This window comes from Neomonachus schauinslandi, chromosome 6 (assembly GCF_002201575.2).
Source record: "Neomonachus schauinslandi chromosome 6, ASM220157v2, whole genome shotgun sequence".
NCBI lineage: Eukaryota > Metazoa > Chordata > Mammalia > Carnivora > Phocidae > Neomonachus > Neomonachus schauinslandi.
In genome coordinates this window covers 89,844,324-89,865,704 of record NC_058408.1, presented here as the reverse complement: position 1 = coordinate 89,865,704, position 21,381 = coordinate 89,844,324, and the positions used below count along the sequence as shown (strand labels likewise).

At 40.0% G+C, this 21,381-nt stretch overlaps 1 protein-coding gene across 1 annotated transcript in view; it reads left to right on the top strand.

The window, feature by feature from the left end:
• Positions 1 to 21,381, top strand: part of LOC123323178 (ankyrin-3) — a 113,578-nt gene that overhangs the window by 53,354 nt on the left and 38,843 nt on the right. The window contains exons 9-13 of the mRNA XM_044916209.1: positions 7,608 to 7,706; positions 13,408 to 13,605; positions 15,413 to 15,511; positions 18,055 to 18,153; positions 20,014 to 20,112. Of these exons, the coding sequence (XP_044772144.1) occupies positions 7,608 to 7,706; positions 13,408 to 13,605; positions 15,413 to 15,511; positions 18,055 to 18,153; positions 20,014 to 20,112 (594 nt within the window). The remainder of the gene's footprint in view (positions 1 to 7,607; positions 7,707 to 13,407; positions 13,606 to 15,412; positions 15,512 to 18,054; positions 18,154 to 20,013; positions 20,113 to 21,381) is intronic.

Here is a 21,381-nt window from a genome sequence, read left to right as displayed (position 1 = left end):
CTCTCCCATAATGTTACTATGGCAACTCAGCATCCCTCTCTCCCGCTCTGCTGTCCAAGCACACATGCCACCACCATTCATGAGACAGCCTCCCTGGCGCCCTGGGAATTGCCTGTGTCAAGTATTTGCCGACCGGAGGTCAACACTGTCATATGCAGCTGAAGAACTGCTTTTTGGTCCTAGACCCATTCTAAGTAACCCTGTATATTAACTGTAAATTTCTAGGGGCTGGGAGCAGGTTAGAATCCTCATTTTATATTGGGAAAAAACGCTGCTCTAGTTTTAAGGAAAGGAGTACGCCTGATCACCGCTGTGTTCCAAAGCACGGGATCCACAAGAGCTCCCTTTAGCCTTTTAAGCTTATAGTATTCTAAGTAAGAGGAAAATATCTTACTTAGAACAACTCCTCTGGTATTTTTCTTACTCTGAGAGCTGAAAAGACTCGTCATAGTGTTTTGTCACATTTTTTTATGAATAAATAAAATCATTTATTCATTGAGAATTTTATTTTTCTGGAAAGAAAGACAAAATCTAACACTCCTGAAGTACAAAATGAGTCTTGTCTTAAAAAGGTAACAAGGAAAGGAATTTTTAACCAACTAACTAGAAAACCTTTTTTGAAAGACTAGTGCCAAAACCCATTCATTTGGTCTCTCCATGCGTTCATTTACTCATTTTTATTAAGCAACTTTCACAGATACAGTACTGAGTTACCTTCTCTGAGAGTGTCAAATATCCCTTAAACTAGTAGCGTTGTGCTCAGAAGCAGTCTCGTTGAAAGGATAATACCTGTTCACAAAGGACTAAGACACTCAGTAAAAAGTTAGAGTTCCCCAAAAGAAGTACAGATAAAACAAGGCAGATGCCCTGCAAATAGGATGCTTGTGTCCAATTTTGGAAAAGCTTCCTAAGAACACAGGACTTTGAAACGGTACACATTGGAATCTTGGAGAAAGTGGAAAGGGGACTCCATGCAGGTACCCCATGTGGGCAATTCAGAGAAGCAAGAAGACAAAGAGCTGCAGAGAGTTTGTGGAGGGGGATAGGAGGGAGGGGCACTCAGGGAAGGCTGCCTGCGCTAACCCTGGGAACTGAGGCTTGGCCAGAGAATGAGTGGCAGTTATGGAAGGTCCTCGAACACAGGGCTTCATAATCAGAACGGTGCTTCAGGTGCGTGAATGATAAGCCTCACCCATTTCAAAGCAAAAGAAATTAGTTTGAAATTCAAATTTTTAAAAAGATTTTTTATTTATTTTATTTTTATTATTTTTATTTATTTATTTATTTGAGAGAGAGAACACAAGAAGGACAGAGGGAGAGGGAGAAGCAGGCTCTCAGCTGAGCAGGGAGCCCGATGCGGGACTCGATCCCAGGACCCTGGGATCATGACCTGAGCCAAAGTCAGACGCTAAACCGACTGAGCCACCCAGGTGCCCTGGAAATTTAAATACTTAATTTTTTGTCCAAAATATAGGTATTAAGTCAGTGCCGGCTAATTCCCCCCCTTTAAAAAAAACAAAAACAAAAACAACTGAGCTAAGTGTGAAGCAGTACATGGCAGATACCTTTCAGTCTCACTGCAGGTCGGCTGGTGAGCTGTCTTCTTTGTCACCTTAAAAGCCGTGACGCTAAAGACCTTGCATTAACTCTGGGCACCAGTTCTCCACTGACCTGTGAATGTCCCCATAGCCAGGTCAGGCCGTCGTGACATCTTGTACAGCTTCCAGATGAGGCAGCTCTCCTGCTGGGATCCTGGCTATTTGAAGTCATGCACTTTGAAAAGTTGCAGAGCAAATATGCGGAAGATCCAAAGGAGTCAGCCACTCGCGATCAATGTTAAAAATACTGCAAGTAAAAGTCCAGTTGAAAGAGCCATGCTTCAGGTAGCTCTTTGCAGTTAGCTGGGAACTGAAGATCTTACCCTGGGGAAGCAGCTGACTTGATCACTGAAACCAGGTGATAATAGGAACAATGGCACTTCACAGCTCTTACACTGATGAAAAAATTACCTTCCCCAGCTGAGTCTCTAGAGTCAATGAGTTTTTAATAAATAAACACCAGAGATCAGAGGCAGCAGCTGCAGAATGTAGATAAAGGAAGGCTCAGGGTGGCTGAAAGTTTGAACAGAGGGGCTTTGTTGTAATAACTCCTCCCAAGACACGCCTTGTCTGCCCCGCACTGTCTGGTCGAGTTCTGCAGTCAGCTTGTGCCACCTTGGGTGAGTCATTGAACCTGCTGGAAGCTTTAGAGTCTTCATTTATCACATGAAGATTATACATTTTGTATAGGGGTAGTTGTGAGGATCAAATGATATCATAGCTTGGATTGGCTTCACAATAATCTAAGAGAGGAGAAAAGGTCAGGGGTGGGGATGAATCAAGCTTGATCAGGAGGTGACAGTTGATGCTGAGCACCAGACATCAAGAGACTCATTACTCTATTCAGGCTGCTTTAGTCTGAAATAGGTTTGAAATTTTCCATAATTAAAACTTTTCTAAAAAAATGAAATGGGTAAAAATGTACGTCTATAAGGAACAGTATGTCTCAAAGGATTGAGGGGTCACGATTTTGCTCTCAGCTAGCCAAATACTTTGCATTCAGTATATAGCAGTTTGCTTTGGGGAAGATAATTTTCAAGGATAAATGAGTTGGGCTAAAATAATTATTTTTTCTGTGCGTCCATAGTTTGAACATGTCTGCACATATTCTGTCACCTCTTGTGTCTTAGAGTCTACTTATGAGAAAATGAAAGAAACAGATTTGACCTTTCAGTTCATGGAAGACAATCACTATATGACAGGGTCTGTGTGGAATGTTTTTTTTGTGTGTGGTGGAAGGTAGATGTAATTATTATTTCTCCTTCAGATATGTTCAGGTTTTACATTATTAGGAAGATCCTTGGACATCATGGTGTTTTTTTTTTTTTTAATCTGTTCTCAGATTTGATTTTATCCTATTTTATTAGCAAAATGCTATTTCCAACTTAAAAATCTATACATTGCTTTAGTTTATAAGAGCAAATGTTTTAAATCAGCATAAAAGGCAGAATATTTGAACATGCTGACAGCATGATCAAATGAGGTCATGGAATGCTTGTGATTCAAATTTCATTTTTTAAGGAATTTTAATTCTGGGTTGTGGCTGGTAGGTTAGAAATAGGATTGTACCTCACCGATTATACATTAGGATATTTAGGGTTATTTTCAAGATCTGCTCATACAATCTAGAAAGTCCTTCTACCCTAGCACCAAAGAAAGACCTAACCAACTCTCAGATACCTGGCCCCAGGGTGCAAAACCTGGGGATAAAGGGGGACAGAGTGGAGCAAGGGGAAGAGTTCAGGGTATCGGTGTCATGTTAACAACTATGTGACTCTAATGATCAAATAACAAATTCTGCTCATTGGATGGGTAGAAATCCTGCTGCCAACAAAAATGAAGGACCTAATAGAGTTGTCTTATGATGCATCACTGAAAAAAATCTTTGGTGAAACATCAGGCTATTTTGGCATGTAATTCAGGAGTTCAAAGAATTAGTGAACCTGCTTTAACAAAAGTCCATTTACTTATTTATGCAGACAAAATGTCTCAGCACTAACATTTATAAAAACAAACATTGGGATAGTGTTTGCACCAAAAATAATAAAATTCCTAGGGATAAATTTAACTAAGAAGGTGAAAGAGCTATACTCTGAAAACTATAAAACATTGAGGAAGTAAATTGAAGACAATACAAACAAATGGAAAGATATTCCATGCTCATGGATTGGAAGAATAAATATTGTTAAAATGTCCATATTACCCAAAGCAATCTACGGATTTAATGCAGTCCCTATCAAAATACCAATAGCATCTTTCACAGAACTAGAGCAAACAATCCTAACATTTGTCTGGAACCACAAAAGACCCCAAATAGCCAAAGTAATCTTGAAAAAGAAAAAAAGAAAAAAACAAACAAAAAACCTGAAGGTATCACAATCCCAGATTTCAAGATATCCTACAAAGCTGTAGTAATCAAAACAGTATGGTACTGGCACCAAACTAGACACATATATCAATGGAACAGAACAGAGATCCCAGAAATAAATCCACAATTATATGGTCAATTCATCTTCGACAAAGGAGGCAAGAATATGTAATGGGAAAAATACAGTCTCTTCAACAAATGGTATTGGAAAAACTGGACAGCTACATGCAGAAGAATAAACCTGGACTACTTTCTTACAACATACACAAAAATAAACTCAAAAATTAAGGGCATAAATGTGAGAATTGAAACCATAAAAATCCTGGAAGAGAACACAGGCAATAATTACTCCAACACTGGCCCTAGCAACATTTTTCTAGATACATCACCTGGGGCAAGGGTAACAAAAGCAAAAATAAACTATTGGGACTGCATCAAAATAACAAACTTCTGCATAGAAAAGTAAACAACAAAACTAGAAGTCAACCTACTGGATGGGAGAAAATGTTTGCAAATGATATCTCTGATAAAGGGTGAGTATCCAAAATATATAAAAAATTTATACCTCAACACCAAAAAACAATCCAATTAAAAAATGGGCAGAAAACATGAACAGACATTTCTCCAAAGACATCCAGTTGGCCAACAGACACATGAAAAATGCTCAACATCTCATCATCAGGGAAATGCAAATAAAACTACAATGAGATACCACCTCACGCCTGTCAGAATGGCTAGAATCAAAAACAAGAAATGAGTGTTGGTGAGGGTGTGGAGGAAAAGAATCCTTTGGGTACTGTTGGAAGGAATGCAAACTGGTGCAGCCACTGTGGAAGACAGTATGGAGGTTCCTCAAAAAATTAAAAATAGAATCACTGTATGATCCAGTCATACTGAGTCTTTACCCAAAGAATATGAAAACTCTAATTGGAAAAGATATATGCACCCCTATGTTTATTGCAGCATTATTTACAATAGCCAAATTATGGAAGCAGCCCAAGTATCCATCAATAGATGAATGGATAAAGAAGATGTGGTATAGGGGCACCTGGGTGGCTCAGTTGGTTGAGCATCTGACTTTGGCTTAGGTCATGATCTCAGGGTCCTGGGATTGAACCCCACATCAGGCTCCCTGCTCAGTGGGGAGTCTACTTGTCCCTCTCCTTCTGCCTCTCCCCTTGCTCGTGCTCTCTCTCGCAAATGAATAAATAAAATCTTTTTAAAAAAATGTATGTATACACACACACACACACACACACACAGTGGAATATTATTCAGCCATAAAAAATGAAATCTTGCTATTTGCAACAACATGGATGGATATAGAGGGTATAATGCTAAGTGAAATAAGTCAATAATTCCACTGATATGTGGGATTTAAGAAACGAAACAAAGGAGAAAAGAGACAAACCAAAAAACAGACTCTTAACTATAGAGAACAAACTGATGGTTACCAGAGGGGAGGTAGGTAGAGGGATAGGTGAAATAGATAAAGGGGATTAAGAGTACACTTATCAGGGTGAGCACTGAGTAATGCATAGAATTGTCAGATTACTATATTGTCTTCCTGAAACCAATACAACACTGTATGTTAATTATACTGGAATTTTTAAAATATAGAAAAAATTTTAAGAAGAAAGACTGCATTTGACTTTAAAAAAAAGGGATAGTGTTGATGCTGTCTCTCTCTCATTCCAGAATAACTAATATTCATTAGCAGATACATGAACTAGTTGTGAGAACATACTTCTCATTAAGAGAGGAACTTTTTAATAAATTGGTGCTCTTGTATAATAATCATAAAATTTGTAAAGTTTTCACTATTTTGACCAATTATGTCTGAATAATTATAATAACTCCAATTAGGAGATTTATTTTTGATGCTTTAAAAGCTTATGTTCTCAGGAAATCTGTGAACTTTTTAAAATTTAACTTCTATATTTTCATAACAAAGAGATATGATATAGTAATTAATTAAAAATACACAATTAAAAATACCGAGCCTGGGTGGCTCAGTCAGTTAAGCATCCAGCTCTTGGTTTCTGCTCAGGTCATGATCTCAGGGTCATGAGATTGAGCCCCATGTTGGCTCCGTGTTCAGCAAGTAGTCTGCTTGAGATTCTTTCCCTCCTTTTGTAGGGAAAGTGAAATGGACAGAGAAATGCAAGAGGGAAAGGACCAATGTCAAGTTCCTATTACAAATTCCTATTTTATGAACTATTGGGACTTCATCAAGATAAAAAGCTTCTGCAAAGCAAAGGAACAGTCAGCAAAACTAGAAGGCAACCTACAGAATGGGAGAAGATATTTGCAAATGACATATCAGATAAAGGGCTAGTATCCAACACCCAAAAAAACTAATAATCCAGTCAAGAAATGGGAATATGACATGAACAGACATTTCTCCAAAGAAGAGATACAAATGGCCAAGAGACACATGAAAAAATACTCAACATCACTTGGCATCAGGGAAATACAAATCAAAACCACAATGAGATACCAACTCACACCAGTCAGAATGGCTAAAATTAACATCAGGAAACTACAGATGTTGGCGAGGATGTGGAGAAAGGGGAACCCTGTTACACTGTTGGTGGGAATGCAAGGTGGTGCAGCCACTCTGGAAAACCATATGGAGGTTCCTCAAAAAGTTAAAAATAGAGCTATCCTACGACCCAGCAATTGTACTGCTAGGTATTTACCCCAAAGATACAAATGTAATGATCTGAAGAGGCACATGCACCCCAGTGCTCATAGCAGCAATCTCCACAATAGCCAAACTGTGGAAGGAGCTGAGATGTCCTTCAACAGATGAATAGATAAAGAAGATGTGGTACATATATATAATGGAATATTACTCAGCCTTCAGAAAAGATGAATACTTACCGTTTACATTGACATGGATGGAACTGGAGGGTATTATGCTGAGGGAAATAAGTCAATCAGAGAAAGACAATTATTATATGGTTTCACTCATATGAGGAATATAAGAAACAGTGCAGAGGATCATAGGGAAAGGAAGGGAAAACTGAATGGGAAGTCATCAGAGAGGGAGACAAATCATGAGAGACTCGTAACTCTAGGAAACAAATTGAGGGTTGTCGGAGGGGAGGTCGGTGGGGGGATGGGGTAACTGGGTGATGGGCGTTAAGGAGGGCACGTGATGTCATGAGCACTGGGTGTTATATGCGACTGATGAATTATTGAACTCTACATCTGAAACTAATGATGCACTATATGTTGGCTAATTGAATTTAAATTTAAAAAAATAAAATGAGGTTGACCTTTTAAAAAAAACAAATTCTTATTTTAGAAGTTTATTTTTTACTTTTTAAAATGGTGGCTATCAAATTACTTATGGTATTTCAATTCCTTTGGATATGGAAAAAGTAGTGAAACAATTATATTTTTAACGGTGAGTATTCTAATATGTGGGAAATTACACACTTTACAACTACTTAAACTTATGAAAAATTTAGTTCTCTGGTTAAGAATAGGAAATTATTTTGAGATATGTGAGTAAATGTTTTAAAGTCACAGGTCTACAGCATGTTGGATGCTGCACCGAATCCTGAAGAAATGCACCGCATTTATGGAATTTCCCAGCGAATCCAACTGAAAGTGTTGCCTTTGTTCCACAGGATGGTCTGACGCCCCTGCACTGTGGAGCAAGGAGTGGTCATGAGCAGGTGGTGGAAATGCTGCTCGATCGAGCTGCCCCCATTCTTTCAAAAACCAAGGTAATTTCTTCCCAAGTTTTTGGACATGGACTGTATTTAGCTTTACATCCCTTTACTGCTTATTTAACTTATTTAACTGCCTTTTGAATAGTAGAAAAATGATACTGTTCCAACTTAGCAATGAAAAGTACTTGCCTAGTTCAGATCTTGGGAGAACCTCAAAATCAATTTGGGTTTATGAGACCTTTTGATGGAGTGCACTCTGCCACAAAGTCATTTTTGTACGTGTTGCTTGTTTTTGCTTTATTTTGGGAACACTGAATGCTTGATCTTATAACTCAGCAATGATTGCTTATTGGCAAAAGAAAATACAAGATCTAAAGTCTCGAAAGTCTGGGTGCTGGCTCTCTTTCTCCAGCCCTTTGGTTTATTTCTTAAGGGCTCACAGACTATTAAAGAGGATATTGTTTAACTGATAAAGGCTGGAAATTTTGGAAAGAGGGCATCTTGCTTGGGCCTTTGGCGAAGTTGACATATGCAAAAGGAATGCGTGATAATGAATGTTTTACAAAATGTCTTCTGGATTTTTCTGATAAAACATTTTGACACTATTTAAAAAGAGAGAATATTTGTAAATAAATTTTGATATAACTATTTTTATTAATCAAATCAGTGATTTTTGGAAGCTGCATTAAGCTTTTTTTTTTTTTTAAGATTTTATTTATTTATTTGACAGAGAGAGACACAGCAAGAGAGGGAACACAAGCAGGCGGAGTGGGAGAGGGAGAAGCAGGCTTCCCGAGGAGCAGGGAGCCCAGTGCGGGGCTCAATCCCAGGACCCTGGGATCATGACCTGAGCCAAAGGCAGATGCTTAAGGACTGAGCCACCCAGGGGCCCCCTGCATTAAGCTTTCTAAAGAGCCTTATTTCCAAACGTCATCAAAACAACAAAAACACATGTTACTCCTGTTTGCAAGTACTCTGGTCAGTGTTTTCTCAACAGCCCTAGTGGAGATGGACCAGACAATTAATTTTTAAGAGAACAAGGGTTTTTAGGCAGCAGATGACATGGTTTAGTTGATATGATCTGGCTACTCTGACTGTTGCACGCTGGGAATGGGGCTGGAGAGGACCAAGGAGGGATGGGGGACAAGTAAGGAAGCTGCTGCAGGGTCCAGTTAGTGGTGACGTGGCTTGGAAGACAGCAGTAGAGGTGGAAAAAAGACATGTCTATAGACATCACACATCTGTTTTTATTTCCTTTCCTGTGTGTTTTGGGGGTGTGTGTGGGTGGGCCTGCACACACACATGTGTATGCCCTTGTAGAATTTATCTTTTTTTTTTAATTTTTAAATTTTAAAATTAATTTTCATTTTATCAAAACAATAAGGCATAGCTAAAAATAAAATTGCTATCTCAGTCTTTTCTCCCTTTTGCGCATCTCATTGTCTTTTCTTTCTTTCCAAGGAATTTCCTTGATTTTTTTTTCTTTGTGCTTGTAATGTGCAAGAACATTTTCTTGTTCTCTGATAACTTCTTTTCTTAAAGTATCCAGTTCTTGTTTAATGGATGCAATATAGTTTCTGAGAACACTCGAGATAACTTTTCTTTAGTTTTTGTCTGCCTCTCTTCTGTCCCTAATTCCTCACAGTTTCTTTTTTCTCTTTGTTGGCTTTGGCTCTCTCTTTCATGTTGGGGGTTTCCCACAGATGTCTGTTCCTCACCATCCGTGTCAGGCACTGACATTTGAGTGGAAATTCTATGCCAGTGTAGACAGGGCTCCACTGCGGTGTATCAGGTGGTGGTTGGACGCGTCGCCCCATGTCACAGTTAGTTACCCTTTTTTCTGTGAAGTTCAGTTTTTTTGAGAGACGAGTCCTCCAATCTTTTGCAGTGTACGGCTGTGTCAGTACATTCAGAGTCAGAAAAAGGAAAAGGGGCTGTCATTCTGCCAGTCCTCTACGCATACACCAGTCACAACAGTGATAACAAATGTTTACATGGTGTCTACTTCATAGCAGGCTCTAAGCACTTTCCATATATCAACCCGTTGAACCCCGCAATGAGGCACTAGTCTTACTATCAGGCCCTTTTTGTAGATGAGGCGACTGAGACCCAAAGCGATAAAAAAGCTTTCTCAAGGTAGCTCAGTTCATGGCAGAACAAGGATTTGAATCCAGGCAGTCTAACTCGAGAGACCACACCCTTGACACTCATACCATCCTTCCTTTTTCTGTGAGCACCTGCTCTCAGTCCAGAGCCTCACCACTGCCCCATGCTCTGCCCACGCTCCTGCATCCAGAATCGCTCTGCTTCAATTTCTCCAGACACTAAACTCCTGATTTCCTGTAAGGACAAGTGACAGTCATCTGGCTTTGTAAACCTGACAGCTCCATACACAGGTGAACCAATCGTGCTTTTGACTCCAAGCCTCATCTTTATCTTCCAAGGTGTGCTGTGTTTCTATATCCCCTGCCTTTGGGGCATCTGAGAGATAAATCACTTTTCTTTATTTTACCCAGTGGTATGTTGGAGCCAGATCATTGAGCCTACCATGTGCATCTTTTTCCAGTTCTATATTCAGTGACATCATGTTGATGGCTTGAAATCGGTCATGGTGGGGTTCTTTATGCCATGGGGATTGGCAAAGGCCACATATTGGGGTTTTTCTTTTTCAAAGAGCTGTTATTGTTAAACATTAACCAGTACACCACTGATGATACCCCTTCACAGACACTTAGCATTCCACCTTCTCTCTTCTGCCAGATGTGTTAACGCACTAAACCCTCTTTTCACATTCTAAAATTTCTAGACATCACACATCTGTTTTTATTTCCTTTCCTGTGTGTTTTGGGGGTGTATGTGGGTGGGCCTGCACACACACACACGTGTATTTCCTTGTGGAATTTATCTTTTTTTTTTAATTTTTAAAATTTAAAAAAAAATTTTCCTAACATATAATGTATTATTTGTTTCAGAGGTACAGGTCTGTGATTCATCAGTCTTACACAACTCACAGCGCTCACCATAGCACATACCTTCCCCAATGTCTGTCACCCAGCACCCCCATCCTTCCCACCCCCCATCACTCCAGCAACCCTCAGTTTGTTTCCTGAGTTTAAGAGTCTCTTATGGTTTGTCTCCCTCTCTGGTTTCATCTTTTAAATCACTTGGGAGTTTGGGAAAGGATGGATACACATAGGTCACGTATACCATGTTTGTTCAGAAATGTCCTCTTGCACTAATAAATTCCTGACCAGCATCTGACTACCTCTCTGCCTTATCTCCTGTTCTGCTCCCTGCCGTCTTCCAGCCAGCTGGCCTGCTTCCGCTTCCCAGAATACACCAGGTTTGTCCTCACGTCCTGTGCCTATAGATGAGTTCCCTCAGCTTGTCCCAGATCTCTGCGGTCTCCACCCATTTTTCAACTCCAATCTTTTCTTCTCAGGGAGGCCTTCTTGTTAGCTTATCTTCTTGTGTGCTATCTCTCTCTTGGATAAAATGAAACCAAGGATTTTGCCTCCTTCAGTGCGGTACCCCAAGCACCTAAATTATTGTCTGGCACACAATAGACCTCCAAGAAACATTTCCTGAATGAATGTTAAGTGAATGAATGCGTTCCTGGCTTTAAGGCCATCTGTTTAATTCCTTAAAGCTTTCATCTTTCTGAGCTAAGAAAACCCGTCGTGTTGGATCTGTATTTTCAGCTTTATGAGGGAGCAGGATGTAATAAGAACCCTCTCCCTAGGGCAGATGGTCTTTACTTTCTTCTCCTTCTCCAATGACCTATAAGTTACCTACTCATATATTATTTTGTGTATTGTTAGAGAATTTTCTTCTTTTGTTGGCACTGCCTCCCATTTCTACTCTCCACGACTGTCATTTGATCTCTGAGATTTTGTTTCTTTGTTTACTTCACCGTTCAAAACATAAAGCAAAGGAATGTCTTGGCAGGAAGGAAAGGAGTGCCTTATGTACGTATGCTCATGGGAGGCAGTATCTCAAATGAGAAATGTCCCCATCCTTTGTTGCACATTAGTGTTTACTTTGATTCAGACTGTTAGAGTGGAATTTTTTAGGCAGAAATATTCTGATTGACCGACCATGTATGAAGTCTTTAAAGTTACATGAATATTTATTTTCCTATATATGCCGGGCAATCTGGGGAAATTATAATCCATGAACCTTTTGCTTTCAAGGAACACAACTAGTGTTGTGTTGAAATATATCACAGTGAATGAATGGTACCATGAGAGCGGCTACGGAAAGGCTTGCACTGTTTCTTCCTATCTTGATCTCCTATTTTATATCATTTATAGATAAATTACGGGAAATACCTTGGCCCAGAGGATTCAGAAATCCCTGTGTCATCTGTGTCTATTTAATCCATCATTATTTTCAAAGTTCACCAATGACAAGGTTTTTGGAAACTGAATTTGCACTCGCTTCCTGCCACCCCCCAGATATGTTAAACTATGTTACAGTGATTAATAGAGCCTCTCTTGATAATTGGATTCTCTAGAAATTTCCCAGGCTCCTCCACTTTGCCTCCATATGTAAAGGAAGCATGCTTGAAAGGACTGACATCTAAATACCTTATTTTTACCTTCACTGGGAAACAAATACTGGATGCTAAATGTCCCTCCAACCTGTTTATAAGGCTTTATTTACCTTTGAGCCACTTCATTTCTTCTCGCAACTCTTTAAAGAATTTTTTTACTTATTCCTACCACGCGTGATTAACTGTGTCATTGAACCCAGTTCATTTAAACTGGAGGCAAGCGTTAGTTAATGAATTGGTCAGTGCCTTGCCTTTCCTCATCACAGACACAGGGGGGCACCAGATTGATGGAAGAGGGAAAATTTCATTTCTACATTGATATGAAATGAAATGTGTTGTTTTTGTCAGGTCTTTTTTATTAATCAATATAATATCAATATCAAGTGTTAGTAACTTGTAAGGAAAAATAAAAACCAGTGTAATGAATACCAGTCTACTTCTGCTTTTTTTTTTTTTTTTTTTTAATCTTTTTCACTCTTAAATATTAAGAATTCCAGGGACGCCTTGCCGGCTCAGTCGGTGGAGCATGCAACTTTTGATCTCAGGGTTGTGGCTTCAAGCCCCATTTTGGGAATGGAGATTGCTTAAAAATCTTTAAAAAAAAAAAAAAAGAATTCCAATTAACTGGGAATATGATAAATAATGGACATTAGTGCAATTCACATTTTTTTTTTTTTTTTAAGTAGGCTCCACGTCCAGCGTGGAGCCCAGCACGGGGTTTGAACTCACAACCCCAAGATCAAGACCTGAGCTGAGATCAAGAGTGGAATGTTTAACTGGCTGAGCCACCCAGGAGCCCCAATTTACCCTATTTTTAAATCAGAAAAGAAATTATCTTGGAAAATTTAGTTTCAACTGATAAAAGAAGTGAGAGGACTAGTTTTAAAAGTAGCTATAGTTCAAAACAATCATCAAAACCTTTTAAAAAGAGGGTGCCTGGCTGGCTCAGTTGGTAGAGCATGTGACTTTGATCTTTGATCCCGTGTGTGGTATAGAGTTTACTTAAAATTAAAAATAATATTACATGTTAACTAACTGGAATTTAAATAATAAAACTTAAAAAAAACTTTTAAAAAAGAGAAGGTATTTCTGTGTGAAAAACTAGGTTTTCATCTTTTCATATTTGTGCTGTATTTTGTGTTTGGCACATTTGCGTTTAAAAGGTAAAACAGTAAACTCTGATTTTCTTGCGTGTTCTAGAATGGATTGTCTCCATTGCACATGGCCACACAAGGGGATCACTTGAACTGTGTGCAGCTTCTCCTCCAGCATAACGTGCCTGTGGATGACGTCACCAATGACTACCTGACTGCCCTGCACGTGGCTGCCCACTGTGGCCATTACAAAGTCGCCAAGGTTCTCCTGGACAAGAAAGCGAACCCCAATGCCAAAGCCCTGGTGAGTGGCTCAGCTAACAGGTCCAGCCTATGTTGTCTTGCTGACAGTGTGCAACCTCCACAGGAGAGGGATTACCTTGAGGAGGTAAAAACAGAAGGTCTAGTTAAATAAAGTGTACGTCCTATCAACTGTTTCAAATATCCTTTAAAGAAACAGCCTATTTCTGACGTGAACAAGGCTGATGGATCTTACATAAATAAGACCCAAAGACTGTATAAGTACAAAAAAGACTGAGGTGGTCACACTTATCTTACTGAAGGTAAACTTATAATTATGTGAATTAAATTTTTTTTCTGAGATCTAAAAACATGAGGCAAAGTGGTCAAAAAACTTTCTCTTACACATCAGCAGTCTGGGAATTTGTGAGCTGAAATTTTGTGTTATGTTTACCGTGTAAGCTAACGTACAGCCTGTCATCTCCTTTTCCTACTGATAAAAATGAAAATTTGGGCCTGATTTGTAGTCTTAACTCCTAAAATGATCTGTTATTTTAACCCCTAGCTGTATTATAGTTTGATTTTCTTGATGAGATAGTGTTTTTGTCTTTGGAAAAATAAATAATCCCAATTTGGTAAGCTGTTTAAATTTAATTCGGAATAAGCACCCATGTTTAGGAAAAAAAACAGTCACCAAATGTTAGGGAAAACATGTGAGTTGACGAGCAATTTTGAGGTACAGCCTGTCATCTGATCAACTGATTTAGGGAGGGTCACTGTTCCTTTCCAGCTGGTGCTGTCTCCCTGTCCGAAGGGCTCCCCAGAGCCTCAGCTGCTCTGGGGGCCCAAAACTCGAGGACTGAGGAGCACTCCGACCCCAGGCCGTCATTGTCACTCTAAAAGCTTTTACCACAGCAGCATTTCAAGAGCTGTTGACCTGCCCAGTATATCAAACATATCTTTGAATTCTGAGAAGGGAGGAAAAGAAATTAGCAATCATGACTCATTTTTCCATACAAGAAAAAAAAAAAAAAAAAGCCTTAGAACAGGGTGTGGGCATTCACTCTTATTTTCCTCTGACTCGGAAGATTTCACAACATGTGGAGGTTGTAGCCAGTCCTCCTGGGATGGACTATGGCCAGGTAAACGGTCTCAGAATGGCTATGAAAACACCTCTAGTGACTTTGACGTAAGCTTTTCTAGTGGACCCTGATACTTGATGGTTCTCTATGGTGACTGAAAAATGCTCTGTGGTCTCAATTATCAGGCAGTATGATTTGGGAGGTAATTTGTTAAAAAGCAGACTCCTTTATTAGATTAAATATTAAACCAAATGATCCAAATAACATTGGGCTGTTTCCTGCTTCCTTGGAGTAAGCACGTATTTGAACCTTAAAACTGGAAGGGATGAAAACATTCTAGAACCAGTCTTGTAGTTGTCCTAAAATGCAGCAGAGAATACTGAATGGCATTGGCAAAGTTTTGACTGTGAGGACAAATGTTTGGGCCCAGCTGTTTTTAGTCTGTGTTTGAAATGAGATGGAGGAGGGAGGGACATATTATTTGGAAGAGTGAATTCCAAAATAAAATAATCTAAAAAAAAAAAAAAATGCATGACCATTTTGCCTCAGCTACCAAGAGGCTGCAACAAAAATTCACTTCCTGTTCATGATCACCAGAGTACTGTGGATTTCTAGGAGCAGCTAGACTACCTACGCTTCCAGAAAAGCATCTGCATTCTGTTTAACCCCTCCTTGTTTCATTTACTTCCAAATCCTTGCAGAACATCATTTTCGAAACATTTTGCCACACTCAGAGGAACTGGATTTCCATGAAAAGCAGTCATGCTTCTGTGTCTTTGTCCCTTTCAGAATGGCTTTACTCCTCTTCATATTGCCTGCAAGAAGAATCGAATTAAAGTAATGGAACTCCTTCTGAAACACGGTGCATCCATCCAAGCCGTAACCGAGGTGAGGGGAGTAGGATTTCTGGGGTTCTCCAGGTCACCAGGGTGTACCTTCACAGCTGGACTCCTAGAGCCATCCTCCATGAACAGCTCGTTTTGCTGTGTATGTGATTGCTACTGATTACTTTCTGAACCCTTCACCCGAGGGGCTGCACGTCCGGAGAACAGACACGTGTATGGGGGGGGGGGGGGGATGAGTGCAAACACATCATCCAAAACACACGCTCCGTGCTCAAGGGTGAGTGGCACCATCACTGAAAGCATAATTTACATGAGATCCTGTCATGCAGCGCTTCTCAGTTGGGGGTGATTTTGCCCGCCAGGGGGCATCTAACAAAGTCTGAAGGTATTTTTAGCTGTGACAGCCAGATGGTGCTACTTGTGTCCAGTGGCTAGAGGCCAGATGCTACGGAATATTTTACAGTGTACAGGCCAGCCTTCTATACCAAAGAACTATCTGGCGCAAAATGTCACATGTGCCAAGGTGGAGAAACTGTATACCACCACCTCTCCGTGTTTGTAAACTGAACCTTTCTCTCTCTCAAAATTCAGAATTAATGAAACACAGAGTTGCTGAAGTTAATAAAGGACTAGCTCTAGGTTTCTTTTGTACAAACCGACATGGAACTCAGAGGAATGTTCCACCAGGGCCAGTGCTGGGCCTGCAGCACAGCAACCCGAGCTTGGCCTCCACCCCTCCAGACTCTCCACCACTGCCCCACCCCTGGCACCCCGGTCTCCATAGATGCCAACTGTGGCACCTCCCTAGACTGGACACCCTTTCATTAACCTCCCTATCTCTGCACCCTCCATGTGTCACCCCCGCTTTGCTCAGCTAATCCTACACACGCTCCAGGACGGGATCGGGGGCCACCCTCTCCAGGAAATCCTTCACCCCCTGGCCTGGTCTAGGAGCTCTTCCTCAGAGCGCCTCTTCCCGTGCCTATTTCCATCGAAGCACTTATGACCTAGGCTCACCTGCCCCAAGAAAGCCCAGGCTCCACTAGCGCAGGCCGAGTCCCGCTGGTCTGTAGACACCAGCAGCACAGTGTAGGCCATCCAGTAAAGGTCACTGAATGCACCAATAAAGACTGGTGCATCGGACGCAAATATAAAATTTGAGATCTAGCCCAGTGACCGTTGCTTTGCCTCAGGTTCTTATCTGCAGATGAAATATTTGCCTTGATTTGTAACAGAATTTTAAAATTATTAAATGGTTGAAAATATTAATACTACTTTGTTCTTTCATCACTCTTATGGCTTTATTATGGCACCTGTGATTTTAAAAGCTTATTCTCAGCGCACAGCAACCATTTTTTAAAGGTCAGAATGGGCTCTGAAATGAAATTTTTTTGACTGATGTTTGAATAAATATCCAGAGACGTCAGCCGCTGAGCAGGGACTGCTGCCAGGCCTGTAGGTACTCCCTCGGAGCTTTCAAAGGCAGGGCAGACCGAGATGAGGGCTTGGCCCTGCATATGTTCTAATGACTCCCCCTGCTGATGGAAAAAAGTGCCAAATTACAACACAGTTCTTTTCTCCAGTTTCCTCTGTTCCCACTATTTGAAGGCGGGGCAACCAGAATTCTTTCTCTTCTGCCTTTTACCTCACTTTTATTAGGCAGAATTCCTTTCACGTATTTTTTTGACATTTTTTGACATTTCTCAAATTTCTGTTGTGATTGGTATCTCCTTCTCACTCTCTTTAAAAAAAAAATTAGCTTTTTCTAGCCATATTCAGTATTTTAAAATATTTTTACCAAATGATGATGTTCATGTTGCAAGTGGAATGAAATTCTAAAAAATTACAAATGGCATCATTTCACATAAAAAGCACAAATGTTATGGGTGTGTGTGTGTGTAGGATTGAGACAAACATAACATTTAAAGTCTAGTCTAGTGACCATTGTATTATTTGCCTTAATCATGTCATAAAACTATAAATATTAATTTATAATCATAAAATTAAAAAATTAAATGATTAAAGCTATTAATGCCGATTTGCTCATTTATTAGAAAGTTGGCATTAAGTACCATGCTCTTTCGTGTATAATGTAATCAGTTGATTCTTAGTGCATGGGAATCATTTTTAAAGGCCAAAATGAGATCTGAAATAAAAGTCAACTTTTTACTAATATGTATGTAATCACATGCACACCGCTCTCTCCCCACCCCCAACACATACACACATAATTATATGCATAAAGAAGGTTTGGTAGCAAAGGCAAAAAAACTTCAAGTCATTTTTCTCTAATTTTTTCTCATGGATCTTTATAAAATACATGAAATCTTTCTTCCTTAGTGGATTTGACATAGGTCTTTCATAATCACTGAACCTGCTTTAAGGAAATGATGATCAGGTACTGATACATTATCTTCTAGCATCTGTGCCCATAATAGGCAATGTCCTGATGTCTTCTGATCTGATCACTCAAGTGGTTATGTTAAGGTGGGTGGGTGGGTGGGTGGATGGGGGGCAGGCAGGGAGGCAGGCAGACAAAACCTATTTATGATAAGATCACAACATTTCAAACTCTTTTCTTCCTAGTCGGGCCTTACCCCAATCCATGTTGCTGCCTTCATGGGGCATGTAAATATCGTATCACAACTAATGCATCATGGAGCCTCACCAAACACTACCAATGTGGTAAGTATCCTTTTAAGAAAGAAGGTCCAATTATGGATATTTAAGAAACTGGTAAAGATTGCTCTTATTTACATATTTTTATTATAATTAAATTAATTACTATTTACTGTGACTGCTTAAAAGGACAAAATTTGAGAATACCTGTGATTTCCTTTACTTCGAAGGCAAGATCCATTCAATTGCTAGCTGGTCACAAATTGTTAGGGCTTACGGGTTGTGTGCATTAGCCTTACAGATACGTTACTATTGGACATTATGCTCTGAAAAATAGCTTTTGTGGGGGGGAAGAATTTTTTGGGTTTTTTTTACAATAGCAGTATTTAGGAAGTGTTTCATGTTGAGGAAGCACTTCAAATTATCATTATTGTAATTTCAAGTAAAATCAAAGTAATTTTTCTCTTTAGTGTGCTTCACCATGTTATAGCAAACCCATGGTTATAGCAAATCCATGTTCATAGATTATTGGGTGATACTGTTTTTCCACACTAATCATTCCTCTGCAGAACTATGAGACTCATATCAGAGTAACTATCAGAGAAGTGATTTCTCACCCTAGATCTACACGTGGCATTTGACATTATTTTACAGGACTTTTAAGTTTGACATCATAGTGTTATTAGCATAACAGACTGCAAGCCTAAGAACCCTAGTTGGACTCATGAGCACCAAAGCAGTAAAAATCAAATAAACCACACTCTAGCACAGAAGGGGCCAGCCGCAAGGTCCTGCACACTCCCCTGAGGGTGGGCTTCCAGTAAGGCTCTCTGTCTTTTGGCGCCCAAATCAACACATCCACAAGATAGCAACAGACCAGCTTCTCAGCTGACAGGTAATCTTTTCTGTTACTAATGCCAGAGAGTGAAGGACTCCCTTCATAAAGAGGACCCTGGATAATATGATAAACTCTATCCCCAATGCTTTACCAGTAAACATAGTAACAAGTTACATGTGAAATGTGTCTTTGTATATCCTGCCAGAGAGGTGGATACCCTGTAAAGCAAGGCTTGATTTATAAATGGAATTTGTAGGTGGGTATCAGTGGTGTGAGAGAATCTATTTGATTTCTGTGACTTTTTATTTCTGTCTATCCATGTTTTTTATGTGGTTTTCATTTTTTATTAAATAAATGAATAGATAGCATGAATTCAATTCTCTTTGGTGAAAATGAGGGAATGGTCGGGGTGGAGGAGTCCAGTGACAAAGAAAATGACCCCATGGGATAATGTGCAAAGACTAGGATACTGGTGTGCTGAGATAAAGCGGAGAGTGCAAACCAGCCATCCCCAGCCGAGTCTGGCCCTCAGGGGTGTCTATGTTGCCCTTGAAGATTTGGGTTTTTGTTTTGTTCTGGGAGCAACTCTGATTTTGTGGTCCAGGCTTAAGAAGTATACATCAAAACTGCCACTGCTTTTGAAAAATAGGAAGGTGTGGCCTGCCAGGGCTGGCATCCTGCACGGCGACTGAATCTGTCCGCATATTGGGAAGCAGTGGCCTCCCATGGGCGAGGCGTGGGGCTCTCTTGTGGAGCATCCCCAGGTGCCCTCCTTCGCTCATCTCCTCTCCTGCTGGGCTCCAGTGAGCATTCAGCTCTCGAGCCCTGAGGAGGCCACACAGAGCAACACTTCTGACACTGACAGAGACTGGGCTCCCCAGTATTATAGCAGTCCTTCCATCATGAATCAGGTGGATGTGAACTTCTTGAGTATTTAATTTCCTACCTTTCCTCATTTTCAATAAGGAAGTACTTGGGACTATTTTTTACCTAAAAAAAAAAAGCCCTCCATCATAAGCTTTATGCAAATAAGACATGCCACCCTTCTTGAGAGCTGCAGTTAATTACCTTTGGCTCCTGTCCCCCAGAGAGGAGAAACAGCACTGCACATGGCGGCTCGGTCTGGCCAAGCCGAAGTCGTGAGGTATCTGGTGCAAGACGGAGCTCAGGTAGAAGCTAAAGCCAAGGTATGTGTAACACTTGAAAGTGTGTGCTGTTGAGGAAAAAACCCTTGATTTAATTGCAACCTTTAAACACATGCTTGCTCTCTTCCAGGAATACTTTTATAAAATAATGATGAAAGTCTCTATCCATGTGATATTGTAAAAAAAAATCCCAACACATTTGTCCATTCAATTATTTGACAAAATTAAATGGAACAAGAACTTTGTGCCAGAAAGAACTCTGTGTCCTTGGCATATTGTTAGCCCCTAGCAGATGTGGAACCAAACCGAGACTTGGTCCAGAGTTCTTCGCACTCCACAGAGAAGGCCTTAGGCTCAAAGCTTCTAGAACAAGCACAATTCGGAAGCGTGATTGAACTCTTTTGGTTGACTTCTATGTCACTTGTCACAGCCATAAAAGGAAAAAGAAGTTTTTACTTTTTCTTCATAAGTTGTGAAGCTATAAACCCTGAGACTTGAATCGGAATGGCTTTCAGGGATGGGCCTTTATGTAGAAGAATGCCAGGGTTGAGTTTGAGTGCTTCATTCTCTGCCTGGTGTTTAACTTCCAGAAGAAACCCACTTACCTGTCACTATTGAGATGGGTAGTTGGTCTGGTTATCAAAATGGCAATTCAGGTCAGGAATCATAAATAAACATGTAAACGCCTTAGCCGCTTAATTTAACCTTCATATATAAATATACATTTATTTGCATGGTGTGCAGTTTCTAGTTTCAAGTTAGGTAGAAAGAAAACCAAGACATGTATGAAGCAGTTTGTATACAGAATATTTCTAGACTTTTATAATATTCCCCCAATGTATTTAGCCACCTCACCTGTATGTAATTTGACCACAATTGTTTTTTAGCAACTTCTGTCAACACTCCCCAAAGCTTTCAACTTAGTATTCTTAGGGAAAAATTAAGCCTTCCTTTTCATACTCCTGTTTTACCTGCTAACATATTGTGTGGTTATATAATTAAAGTAATTAGAGCAAGTATAGCACAGAGTAGTAAGGTGACTAGTACAAACTTACTAGTGTGGGAACAAACACAACTAGATCATTGTAAGCATGAAATCTGCAGATGAGCACCGAGGTTGTAACATCCTGAGCATCAGACACACACTTTGAGTGTCCAGTATACTGTGGTGCCAGTTGGTGGATTTTACAGAGGATCTGGAGACCTTTTCTATAAAGGGCCAGAGAGTAAATATTTTAGGCTTTGCCAGATGCACCATCTCAGTCACAGCTGCTCAACTCTGACGTTCTGGAGCAAAAAGCAGCCATAGGC